Below are 12,216 nucleotides of genomic sequence, written 5' to 3' on the forward strand. Positions count from 1 at the left end.
GAAGAGTCTGCCCTGGAGGGAAACGGAGGCCGGCGGGAGAGGCTGGGGGAAGGGATCGGGGCCTAGCACAACTGCTGACTAATCGGCGGGCGGCGGGCGGCGTGGGAGGGGGAGGGGGTTGCGCTGTGGCCGGTCGGCTGGGGTCACGCGCCTTCGTGCGCGCACGATGGGTTTGGAGCCCTTGGGCCTCAGCCCGGAGCCGGAGTGCCGACTCCCAGCCGGGGGGCCCCGCCCGGCCCGCCGGTGTGGGGGGCGTGCTCCGCGGTGAGTACCTCGGACGCGTGGCCTGGGCCTGCGGGGGAGGGGACCGAGGCCGGTGAGCCAGGTGGGACACCCCGAACGCCTGGCCGGCCCCCGAGGGCCCTCCCCCAGTAACGGTCGGCCTTGAGAAGGTCCTTTAATCTTCCCGCATCCAATACCCTTGTCTTAACAGAAGGGGAAACTGAGGCCGAAGAAAGTTGAGTACTTTCCCCAAAGTCACAAAGCTGAGTTTGGCCCAGACCCTAGGATACCCACCAGCCCACTCTGTCCACCATCCGGAAGAATCGTCCCTGTCCTTGACTTCCCATTCTGTGCGCCTGGCTTCCCTCTAAGGTAGGCAGGGCCTTGGGGTGCTCAGCCCCATTTTGTGGATTGACGAAGCAGCTCCAGAGGGCTCAAGTCCCAGTTCTGTGTCTGTGGGCAAGTCCTTCACCCTTGTTTTGGTGCCCAGTAGGTGGATGGTTGTGAGGGTGAAAAGGAAGTTTGCTGCGACCTTAGACTCTACCCCCAGGCAAGGCTGTCACCTGCCCACTTTCCCAAACCTTCCCCCAGTGGCATACATAGGTGGGTGCTCAGATCCAGTGCAGGGCAGGCTCACCCTAAATTCCTGAGCAGAACTGGAAGCCAAGTTCGTGGGTTTTTTTAGTGAACACAGAAAAAGCACCAGCTGTGTGCTGGGAGTACCCTGGTGAACCTGGGGATAAGAGGAGCCCCTCCTCCTATGAATTCAAACTACCTACCTCCGGAGGCTGTGCTCATGAGATAGGATAAGAGCTATGAAATGAAGTGTCAGAGGGGAAAGGACATTTGAGCTGGGTTTCAAAGGGTGAGTAGAAGTGTGACGATTGGAGAGTTGGAAGGAAAGACATTTCAGGCAGAGAAGTTTTCCTCATTTTCCCTGAAGGACCTGGCAGATGCAGGGGCTGCCCTTGGCAAGGAAGCCGACTAGGCAGCCTTCCTGTGTCTCTGGGATCTTATTTTCTTCTCTGAATCAGCTCAGTAGGCATCCTGAGACAGAGGCCTGGCCAGGGGTGAAGGGGCTCCAGCGGGGGCTGGAGGACAGCCTGGATGTCATAGGGGAACATGGGGGAGAAAAGAGCTTTGCTTTGTGTGCAGGAAAGGCAAGGTTTGGAGCCCAGAGCTTGGACCAGAGAGGCTTGAGCAACTAACTTCCTATTGAGGCTCTTCTTTGGGCCAGTTGGCAGCTGTATGTGCATATGTGGGGATGAGGGGATGGCTACAGTTTACTGAGCAGGAACTGTAGGCTGGAGCCTGCCTTAGCCTATTTCTTTCTCTTCTCACACTGTGAAGAAAGGATTTTCTTATTCCCCATTTCACAGATGAGAAAGGGAAGGCTCAGAGGCTGGGAAAGTTGCCCCGTTATATAGCAGAAAGAGATGGAACAGATATTGGTGTTTTATGTGAAGGGAGAAGTTGGGGCCAGAGAAGCTATGTTCAGGATTGGGGAGGAGGAGATGCCTTAGTCCCAGGTCATTTTGTATGGCTCACAGTGTGGGACCCTGTTACCCCTCTGCCAGTCCTCCCCCACCCCCTCCCCAGTCTGCCCATTGGCTGGCTTTGATCCCTTGGTCAAGGGCAACTGAGGCCATCTGGAACCCTAAGACTGGGCAAAATGGAGTAGTAGTGAGAGGAAGGTAGTAGTCTGAGGGAACTAGGAAGCAAAAGGTGGCTAGAGGTGGCCCTGAATATGCCCTGGGGGAGCTCTACCCTTCTTTTCTACAGTCCAGGGCCCCAGTTAACTTTCCAGGCCCAGTACCAGGGCCCATCTGAACTCGGGACTCTCACATATGGGCAGGTGGAAGGGAAGATGGATTGGGCTCTGGGCTGCACTATGGCCAAGCTGCTGGGCCTGCCTCTCCATCCTTAGTTCCCAGCACTGTAAAATGAGGCGGGTCAAGTGTGGGGAGTGAGAGAGATAAAACCTGCAGTAGTAACTGTTGTTTCCCTTACTCCCACAGCACAGAGCCCCGGGATCACGCTTGACCTTCCTCAGCCAAGTATGCATGCCAGGGAACCCCCTGGCCTATTGTCTCCAGCGCTGCCTCTTGCCTCCTCTGTCCTCATGCTGCTGATGAGCAGCCTGTGGCTGGTGGGGGCCGGCCCCAGCCTGACCCTGGCCCCGGAGCTGCTGTTGGACCCCTGGCAGGGTGAGGGCCAGCCAAGTGGACCTAGGAGAGTCTGGAGAGTTGCTGCAGGGTCTGCAATCAGTTGGTGGGAGCAGCATGGTTGTACAGGGGTGGGACCTAGTACCCTGGGGACGATCAGCTTAAACAGGAGCATGCCCAGCTCATCCACAGCCAGGGAGGGCCAAGGACCCTGCAGAAGGGCCAGCAGCGTGGGGTGGGAATTTGTGGGGAGTTCTCTTCTGACAGCCTTCCCTCAAAATCGGTACTAAGCTTTCAGCTAAGCATGAGGATGGGGAGGAGGTGCTAGGGCTTGGAGGAGTGGTCCCCAGTTGAGCACTTGTTTGTCAATAATAACAACAGCTCCAGTTTATAATTGAGGAACCCAAATGATGCTCAGAGAGGTTAAGTAAATTGTCTAAGACCACACAGCCTGGGGAGTGAGGTGGCTCCAGGAGTGAAGCGGGAAGTCTCATGACAATTTGTGCTTCCACCTGGGCTTGACGGATTTGGTAAATTCTGTAGAGCACCTTCACCATGCCTGACACACAGTGAGTGCTCCATAGTGAGTGCAGAAGACTTGAGTGGTTGGTCCTTTGTTCTGTTTAACACAACAGGGGTGTGGCCATGACATTTGGAAGCCCTTGGTCCCCTCTACTTGGTCCTAATCACTAATAGTGATTAGGTGCTAGTAGTGAGCACATTGCTTCCTGATGAGGGGAGGCTGGTTTAGGAGGTGGTCCTGGTGGAGGCTGATCCCCCGACCTAGCACACCTGGAACAGCCTTGAAGGGTGGGGCCAGTAACCAAACGCATAAGCCCTTCTCTCTCCCAGTGCACCGGCTGCTGACCCATGCCCTGGGCCACACGGCCCTGCCTGGCCTGCTCCTGAGCCTGCTGCTCCTGCCTGTCCTGGGCTGGCGGCAGGAGTGCCACCTGGGCACACTGCGATTCCTGCACGCCTCTGCCCTGCTCTCCCTAGCCACTGGGCTGCTGGCTGTGCTGCTGGCAGGCCTTGGTGTGTCCAGTGCAGCTGGTAGCTGTGGATACATGCCTGTCCACCTGGCCATGCTGGCAGGGCAAGGTCACTGCCCTAGATATTCCCAGGGACTGCTGCCACCGTGGTTGCTGCCATGGCTGCTGCTTGCCCTGACCCCCCTGCTCAGCTCCGAGCCACCTTTCCTGCAGCTCCTTTGTGGCCTCCTTGCTGGCTTGGCCTGTATCCTTTGCCTGAGCACAGGGCCCATGCCTGTGGGTACTGTGGCTAGGGCTCCGGGTGGAAAGGAAGTGGTACAACGGAGTCAGGCCCAAGCAGTGTCCGGTGGCTGTGCACACATATCTGGGAGCATCTCCCTCTGGGCCATGCTCGGGCTGGGGACTGGGGGCTCATGACCAGGTGGAGGAGCCAATTTCAATTTAAAGGGCCCCATGGGAAGCCTGGGGGTGCTGAGGTGATCGAGGAGGCACTAACAGGACCCACTAACTTGGGTCCTGAAGGTGGCATCTGTGCCAAAATTTCAGGAGAAAGGGTTTAGGTGAAGAGAAGTGAAAAAGCCGGCCACGTGGCAGACAGAAAGGGTGAGGGCCAGGGCCGGGAACGAGCCCGGGGTTCTCTGAGAACTGAGAGTGACAGTTGGCTGGGGGTGCAGTTGCCTTAAACATAGGCTTTTGCTCCAAAGATGCTTAATACCTGTTGGGGGAAACTGCCACCAGAGACAATAGGCTGCCCCTCTACCCCGCTGTGGGGACTTCAGGGGAAGAGTCTGTTTCTAACACCAGCTGCCCAGGCCTGTCTGAATGGAAGCATGGTGGCCTGGCTCAGGCCAGGAGAGGTGTCAGTGGAACTTTTCCTGGCAGAATCATAGCCGTGAGCAGGCAGGCGGGTCCCTGGAACAGCAGCTGGGGTGGCTGAGGCTGGGAGGGCTGGATTGGGAGCAGGCACTTCTGGCTCATGCTCTTGGTTGAGTGGCTTGTTAGGTCCCCCTCTTTGTCTTGCTGTTGTGGGGTGAAGACACTTTTCTTCAGGGCCATGGGGAGTGAGACACCCAGGAATGAATGCCCAGCACTCTCAGCCTGGGGCTGGCCATGCAAAGCAGACCCATCCCTGCCTGGCTTTGGTTTTCCTTGACCAACTGCCCTGCTCTGGGCAGATGCTGCCAGAGCCTTAAGGTGGCTGGAGCCCTCGGAGCAGCGCCTACAGGTGATGCAGGAGAGCATCTTGTGCAGGACCCTGGCTAGGTGCTGGCCTTTGAGGCTCCTTCCCACCCCAGGCAGCCTGGCTGAGCTGCCTGTCACCCTTCCTGCTGGAGCGAGGTGAGGGTGATGCTGTGACTTGGCCCTGCTGGTCGAAACCATGGCAGTGACTGGTGGCGAGGCCCTTCTCTGCTTCCACCCTCACAGGTCTGCCATCCCTGGACCTCCTTACCAAGTCTCCCCTCCACCCTGGTCCCATGGTGATGGCACAGCCCAGCTCCCGCCAGGCCCGGGGCCCGTGCAGCTGACCTGGGAGGACCTGGAGGTGGGCCTGGACTGGGCTGGGTCCCGCTTCCCCCCAGGGGCCCCGATGTGGGCCGTCCTGGATGAGCAGATGCTGCAGGAGGGGATTCAGGCCTCACTGTTTGACAGGCCAGTTGAGGAGACCCAAAGCCCACTGTGGCTGCCCAAGTCCTCAGTGTCCTCTCTGCGGTAAGCAGGGTTGGGGAGGTTGGGGCTCTGGTGTGGGGCCAGGGCCGCCCGGACACTCCCTCCTTGTCCACAGGCTGCAGCAGTTGGAGCGCATGGGCTTCCCCACAGAGCAGGCAGTGGTGGCCCTGGCAGCCACAGGCCGTGTGGAGGGTGCTGTGTCACTGCTTGTTGAGGGGCAGGTGGACACTGCGCCCCTGGTGACCCAGGAGGAGGCGGCTGCCCACTGCAAGGGCCCTGGGCCTCCCTAACCCAGGCAGAGGGTGGGGGCACAGGCTTGGCCTAAAGGCAGGTAGCCTGAGTCCCTGCTCTGTCCACTGAGCCATCCTGGGATACTGGGGCACCCCTGGGGGCAGGGGAGGCCCCAGAGCATGCTGCCTGGTAGCTTTTTTAAGAATAAAAGCCAATTCATTTTCCAACCTGGGCCTCATCGGAGGCAGCAGTTGCATCTGACTCCTTTGTGTTGGGGTGTGGGGATGAACGAAGGGGTGAGCGCGCGAGCAGTGGGTGGCCGGGTGGGGAGGACATCCCCTTCATGTCCTGAGACACAGGGCTCCCACCCTGCAGTGTGTGTCCCCTCCTCCCAGGAAGCTGTGTCTTTCAGTGCTGGGCTGGGTCCCCTGCCAGGGCATTCTTCATCACTCCTCTTGTCCCCAGGCAGGCCCTCCCTGGCTGCCCTCTGTCCCAGGACACACTGAAGCCAGACGGGGTGGGATTCAGGCAGGGGACCTTTATTGGCCAGTACATATCTACCTCCCAGTGTCTGTCACAGGCACTTGTGAGAGCAGGCAGCCCCTTCTCTGACCTGGGCCCCGGGAGGGGGTGGGGGCTCAGGAGGCAGAACTGAGGCAAAGACCCCCCAACCAACCAGTTAGAGATTGGGCAGCCTGGCCTCGAGGTTAGGAACCCAGCACCAGGAGACAATGAGAGGAGGGATCCTGGGGAGCTCCCCGAAGTGTGGCTGAGGAGGGAGGTGGAGACTGCCCAGCCAGCGTCCCTGTGGGTGGGAGGCCTGGCCACGCACCAGTTTCTGGCCTCCACAGTGCCTTCGCATGGAGGCTTGGCCAGCTGGCAAGAGACCAGAGACCTCGTGCCTGTGCCCTCTCCTCGGAGGCCTGTGTCACCCCATCTTACAGAGGGGAGGAGCAGGCCCTTTATCAAGTGAGACCTCACCTCTTGCCTAGGCTGTCCCTTTCCTCTAAGGCTCCAGTCGCTGCTGTGTCTCAGCCACGCACAGGGCTCCAGAGCTGAGATCTGCCCACCTCTGAGGCCTAGGTGGCAGAAGAGACCCTGAGGACACCAATAAATAGGAACTGGCAGTCTCTGGAGGAGCTGGCTTCATCCAGTCTAGGAAGGGAAACTGGTGTGGTCCACCCCGAGGGGCCACCACCGCTCTCAGCCTCTCTTGTCCCGGCTCCTAGAGGCCACGATCCTGTAGTTGGCTGTGTGTCCTCCCCTCTTTCCCCGAAGGAGGCTGGGGATGCCTGTGCCGGCAGGACCTGCCCCGGACCCCAGCTCTGGTTCTGCCGAAGGGAATAGAAGGAGAGTCCACGTTAGGGGATCCACACTGGGTGTCCACTTCCCCGTGGCCTTAGGGGGTCCTGCAGGACTGGACACCCTCTGCCAGTGTACCCTGGAGTCTGGGAGGCAGAGCTGTGGGAAAAGAAGGCTGTCTACAGGCTAAGCAGTGCCTGCCCCCCGCCCCCCAGGGTTTCTCAGCCCTCCAACCCAATGAAAGCATCCAGGGCCCCTCGGTTCCTGCTGTCAAGTGGGGATAATAACCAGACCTATTGTGTTTATAGGAACTGTTCTGTGTAGAGCAAACGCTCCATGTGAAACAGAGGTGGTTGGTTTGTTTTTTTTTTTTTGCAGCGCTGGGGTGGAACACAGGGCCTCATGCATGAGAGGCCAGCGCTCTACCATGGAGCTACACCTTTAGTTCTTTTTTTCTGCTTTCCTAATTTTGGAGTGAAGGTGTGCCATGTATCATACCCATTTTGTAGCTGGGTAAACAGAGGCTAGAGAACAGACTGACTGTCCTTGGGTTAGGCCAGAAGTTGGGGCAAGGACTTAGGAGAGCCAGTTTCCCCCACTGATCTACTGTGCAGCGGCAAGCTGAACCCTTGTCAGGGTCTCATCTGTCTCAAAAATCAAGGGTGATTAAGAGATGGGGTGGATCAGGGATCACTGGTAGGGCGCTTGCAGAGCATGTGCAAGTCCCTGGGTTCCATCTCCAGCACCACAAAAAATAAATAAGTAAATAATAAAATCAAATCAGGGACATTTCCAGATAAGTCCCTGAGAGGGCCTAGGCAGCTCCAGTAATTACTGAAGTCAGGGTTGGGGTTGGGGCTAGGTGCTTGTGGGATTGTGGGAGCGCATATGTGAGGCATTGGGTTCGATTCTCAGCACCACATAAAATAAATAAAAGTAATGTGTCCAACTACAACTAAAAAAATATTTAAATTAATTAAAGGTGAAAATTCCAATGGGACTGTGGTGAGATATGTCCCAATCTAGATGTAAGCTGTACCCCAAAGTGAAACAGAATAATGGGCATTGTTGGCACTTGGAAAACTTCCTTCAAAATCCAGAGCAGGAACTTCATCCTCCAGGAATCCTCCTATGCCTCTCAGCTCTGCCTCTTAAAGCTAAATGAGACAGGGTACTGTTTTTCTAGCAGGAGAGGGACACTTAGCAAGGAGAGCCCCAGGGTAGAGGACTTGGCTAAGCCTTCAGAGCCATTTCCAGGACAGTCACGTGGACTCTTCAGAGGGCACCGCCAGGGCGTGGGCCCTGTCACTATCCTAACTGCCAGCGCCCACATGCCCCTGGGCTGAGACGTGGGATCTCCAGAGAAGACAGGCGTGTGCAGTCACTGTTGAGGGACAGTCTTATGGTGGAGCCTGGGAGGAGCGTGGCACCAAGCATTAGCTCCTGCACCAAATAGGGTCAAGACCTAGCCCCACCATGTCCCAGTTAGGTGGCCTTGGGCAAGCCACCAACTTTTGAGCCTCATCTGGAATGTGGAGATAACACTCCAGTTGTCACACTCTTGCAATAAAATAGGTTTAATGTGAGCAGGAGTGAAAAATGGTTTTTACAGTAAATCCTGGACTATTAGGGTCACTAGATTGGTGTGGCTTGGACTCAGATCTTCTGTAGGTCTGGTCACTAAGATTGGTCATGACATGATCAAATTTGGGGCCCTGTATTTTCCCTGGGCTAGGTGGAGGTGTTTTGCTGATGGAGTCCAATGAACCAGGGCTCTGGAAGACAAAGTGACCCTGAGAAGGCACGTGAGCCCTCTGAGCCTGTTTCTTTACCTGTTCAATGGGCATTGCCCACCTGGTGACCCTAGAGTAAGGACTGGAGATGATCAATGTGAATCCCAGCCCAGGAGGTAGCTGCGGCTGTTATCAGTGATCATAACCCAAACACAAGCACCATCTGGGTCTTTTTTCTTCTTCAGTGCTGGGTTTAGACCCCGCGCACTTGCTAAGCAAGTGCTCTACCACTGAGCTGTACACCCCCAGCCCCAGTGGGTCCTGTATCTGCCTCTACTCCTCTCCCCTATACTGGTCCCTTCAGGCCCTAACCCAAGCTGACTTCCAAAGGGGCCTGCCTCCAGGGCTTGTGGCCTCTGACAGGGGCATGGGCCTTCCCAGTTGCCTTCTTAAAAAGGTGCTGAGAGTCCGGGATTGGGTTCTTGGTCCTTTGGTCCCAGTGATCCCTTGAATCCTGTGGAGCTCAGGGAGGATATGGAGGGGGGCAGGTATGAACTGGCTTTAGGGCAGGAGTCTGGGCGTCTCTCCATACCTTGGTCTCCCCTTGTAAGGTGAGAACAGGGCTTGTCTGGCTCAAATGGCCAGATGGGTGGGCAAAGAGGTCCAGGAGAGTCATTGTGAGAGGAGTCACAAGGTTGGTGAGTGGGCTGTGGAAGTGGACCCCACACACACTTTCCAGCCTCCTAGGCCTCTGCCCACGCAGGACTCTCGGACAGGATTGGCTCTCCCCACCCCCATTCCACCTGGCACACCCAGGAGTCTTCCATGATCCAATGCAAGTGTCCCCTCTTCCAAGAAGTCTTCTCCAACCTCCAGCAGGAAGTGACAGCTCCTCACCTACATCCTTGGACACTTTGGTTTCCCCAAAGCCATGTAGATACGGGGATTTACTGCCACTGATGGGCAGCTTCCCAAGAGCCAGCCCAGCTGCTCTGCAAGGCCCATGTGCCCACCTGAGCCTGGCATCCAGTATATGCTCCCTGTGATTCTGCTAAATAAAGGGGGCTTGGTTCTAACCTTGACCCTTCTTCCTGCTTGGGTCCTCAGTTTCTCTTTTTATAAAAGAGATATGAGTAAGATCATGTCAGGGCCTCTCTGCACTGATGTGTTCACTGGATGTCAGATGCGGTGGCTGGAGGTGGGCGAAGGGCAGCAGGGGGTGAGTAGGAAAGGAACAGAGCCCGGGCTTGGGGCAGTCAATCCATACTCTCCTGGTGCCAGCCACAGGCTCTAATTGAAGGGGCAGGGACACCCTCAGCCTCACCTCAGGAGCCAGGCACCAGGGCGGGTACTCCCACCTGGAGTCCTGACATCCTTCTGTGCCACCCCAGCCTGCCTTCTAGGACCTTCTTACTGTTGACCCTGCCAGATCCTCCAGCCTGACTCTCACCTCTCAGCAACTTTGAGGAACAAGTCCTCTGGGCTCTCTGGCCTCTTGGCCTTTGCTCTGCTGCCTGTTCCCTCTCCCCTGATCCTCGTCCTTCAGGTCACTGCCAAGACATCACCTGGTCTAGGAAGCCCTCCCTGAGTGACCCCCTCCCACACACCAGCCACCCCACCACAGTACATCTCATCTTGGGTTTCAGAGCCAATGCCAGATCTGTCCCCAGCCCCACAGTGCGCTAAGCTCATAAGGGCAGGGCTGCGTTTGATCTGTTGAAGCCCATGCCAGTGACGTGACTGGCACAGAGTAGGTGCTCATCCACCCAAAACCAGAGCCCTCACTGTGCCAGTCACTGCCTAGTATGGGTGGACGGAAGGATGAATGAATGTCTGCTGGCCTGGGCCACGCATCAGGAGGCACCCTCTGCAGGCCCAGGCCCTTCCCAGTCCCTTCCTGGAAGGGGCTGCCCCTGCCTGCCCACCCTACCATTACCTGGCCAGATGATGGCTTCCAGCAGGGTGACCCGTCTGGCCAGGAGCTCCAGCTGAGCCTGCTGCTGCAGGAAGCTCTGTAAGCTAGGAGCCTGATGGGAGATTGAGAAGAGCAGACGGTGCGACTCTGGCCTCCAGGGCTGGGCAGGGAAGCTGAGGGGTGAACGGGGTGGGCAGGTGCCAGGTGTCTTCAAGGTAGGGACATTTATGTGTCTCCACTGACACCTGGTTTCCCCTCCCTAAGGTGGGAACAGGGTTTGCCTGGCTCCTCAGGTGACCAGAAGGGTGGGGAATTGTGGGGTAGATGCCTGGGGCGAGGGTCTGTTTTGATCCCTGAAAGGTAACTGCAGGACAGGTGAGGAGAACCAAAGTGGAAACTGCAAGGGGGATACCTGGGGCCAGGAGGGCGCCCATGGGAGAGTCTCTGGAGTCTTGGGGGAAGGGGTCAGGATGTAGATGGTGCATTACGCAGAGTCCTCTGGGGCCTGAATCTGGCTGTCACCCACAGTCTGCTGCACTTCTGGAGTCGAGCTCCATGACCTACCGTCCCTGGGTCTGGAGACTGGCTCTATCACCTACGGATTCTACAGAGCTGGTCTGACTAGAGGCTCCATTTCCCCGTAATCCTCCCGTGGGCCTGGTCTCTGTCTTACCCATGAACCTCTGCACTGCTGGAGTCTGGTCCGTGACCCACAATCCCTTGCTGATCTAGAGTTTGGTTCCATTGCCCATCATCTCTTCCAAACTTACAATCTGTCATCTCTGGTTCCCCACAGGCCTGGAAATCACATCACCCACAATGCCCAGAGGCCCAGGTCTGACCCCAGGCGGGGATCCAGGGTCTCCAGGGCCCCTCTTCTCCTGTGGAGGAGAGGCCAGTCATCGAGAGATGGGTGGTCTTGGCCTCTCAGGACTTGTTCAGGCCTCATGACTGGGCTTAGGCAAGTCCCACCCCAGGATGGGCTTGGGGAAGGCTGACAGGCAGCAGCTGGGCTGTCTGTCTGTCTGTCTGTCTCTACTCACCATAGAGCCCAATCATTGTTTCCAAGATTAAAACCCTCTCAGCTAAAATCTTCAAAGCCTCGCGTAGTTGGTGCAACCCCTCCCCCTGTGGAGGAAAGAGACAGATGCAGCCGTGATGGAGGGAGGGGAGGGGGCCCTGCAAAGCCTGTGTGGCCAATGCCCCACCCAGGACATGCACCTGCAGCCTCTCCCCACCTGCCGTAGCCCAGGGCCCATGGACAGCCAGAACAAGAAGGGGTGGGGGGGGACAAGGCAGGTGAAAGCGATCCCTGAGGGACCCATCAGAAAGTCCAGTTCAATCCCAGATGGCTGCAAATCCAGATCCTCTGGAGACAGGGGGATGCCAATCCACAGAGGCAGAACTGCTGTCCCAGAGCCTGTCACGATCCTCACCCCAAGACTGCCACGGAGCCCACCCTGACCTCTGATCTCTGCTGCCCAACTCCAGTTGGTCTCGTTTCACCTGCATGTCCTCTTGCTCTGTCCCTGGGCCACCTCGACTCTCCTTTACTTCATATTCTGTTTTTCCTTCTGGCCCTGGGGATTGCACCACCGATTGCTCTACCACTGAGCCACATCCCTAGCCCTTTTGATATCTTCTTTCCAGAGAAGGTCTTACTGAATTGCTCAGGCTGGCCTGGAACTCGTGAGTCTCCTGGCTCAGTCCCCCAAGTCACTAGAATGATGGGTGTATTACTGCATCCAGCTACTTCCTTTGCTTTATGTAATTTTTTAAAATTATTTTTTGTGGTTCTGGCGATCAAACCCAGAGCCTCCCAGGAACTAGACAAATACTCTATCTACCACCAAGCTGTACCCCCAGCTCCAACTTATATTCTTTAAATCCACTTCTCAAATTTTACATCAGCCTCACCCTAATTAACTCTATCAGTGAGATCAGGCCACTTATAAAGAAGCAAAAATGCCAGGGGTGATGGTGCATAC

General features: G+C 56.8%; 2 protein-coding genes across 7 annotated transcripts in view; one reads left to right on the plus strand and one right to left on the minus strand.

Moving 5' to 3' along the window:
* The first annotated feature begins 116 nt into the window (after positions 1 to 116).
* Positions 117 to 5,505, plus strand: Rhbdd3 (rhomboid domain containing 3). 5 transcript variants are annotated; one of them, XM_026413355.2, is made up of 7 exons: positions 117 to 264; positions 434 to 594; positions 2,241 to 2,429; positions 3,240 to 3,623; positions 4,555 to 4,717; positions 4,805 to 5,089; positions 5,163 to 5,505. In XM_026413355.2, the coding sequence occupies exons 3-7, from the start codon at positions 2,282 to 2,284 to the stop codon at positions 5,335 to 5,337; spliced, it is 1,155 nt and encodes a 384-aa protein (XP_026269140.2). In that variant the 5' UTR covers positions 117 to 264; positions 434 to 594; positions 2,241 to 2,281; the 3' UTR covers positions 5,338 to 5,505. The 5 variants fall into 5 exon arrangements, with proteins under 5 accessions (XP_026269140.2, XP_026269141.2, XP_026269142.2 ...); XM_026413357.2 differs by having other exon boundaries at positions 118 to 264; positions 2,241 to 2,279; XM_077796027.1 differs by lacking the exon at positions 117 to 264 and adding an exon at positions 307 to 325.
* Positions 5,506 to 6,413: 908 nt separating this feature from the next.
* The window catches only part of Emid1 (EMI domain containing 1), a 41,079-nt gene continuing 35,276 nt past the window's right edge, over positions 6,414 to 12,216 (minus strand). The window contains exons 15-16 of one of the 2 annotated variants that reach the window (XM_077796810.1): positions 10,250 to 10,340; positions 6,414 to 6,609 (exon numbers count right to left, since the gene is read on the minus strand). In XM_077796810.1, coding sequence (XP_077652936.1) covers positions 6,482 to 6,609; positions 10,250 to 10,340 — 219 coding nt within the window. In that variant the 3' untranslated portion in view covers positions 6,414 to 6,481. Of the gene's footprint in view, positions 6,610 to 10,249; positions 10,341 to 11,271; positions 11,357 to 12,216 lie in introns of both variants that reach the window. The other variant, XM_026413354.2, reaches the window with a different exon arrangement.

Source organism: Urocitellus parryii, chromosome 3 (assembly GCF_045843805.1).
Source record: "Urocitellus parryii isolate mUroPar1 chromosome 3, mUroPar1.hap1, whole genome shotgun sequence".
NCBI classification, from domain to species: domain Eukaryota; kingdom Metazoa; phylum Chordata; class Mammalia; order Rodentia; family Sciuridae; genus Urocitellus; species Urocitellus parryii.

Bases quoted from the DNA above. Each gene is read 5' to 3' on its own strand.
- Rhbdd3 (XM_026413355.2), top strand. From the start codon at position 2,282: ATGCATGCCAGGGAACCCCCTGGCCTATTGTCTCCAGCGCTGCCTCTT. The intron at 3,624-4,554 runs GTATCCTTTGCC...TGCTCTGGGCAG, and splicing joins CCTCCTTGCTGGCTTGGCCT to ATGCTGCCAGAGCCTTAAGG. The intron at 4,718-4,804 runs GTGAGGGTGATG...CCACCCTCACAG, and splicing joins ACCCTTCCTGCTGGAGCGAG to GTCTGCCATCCCTGGACCTC.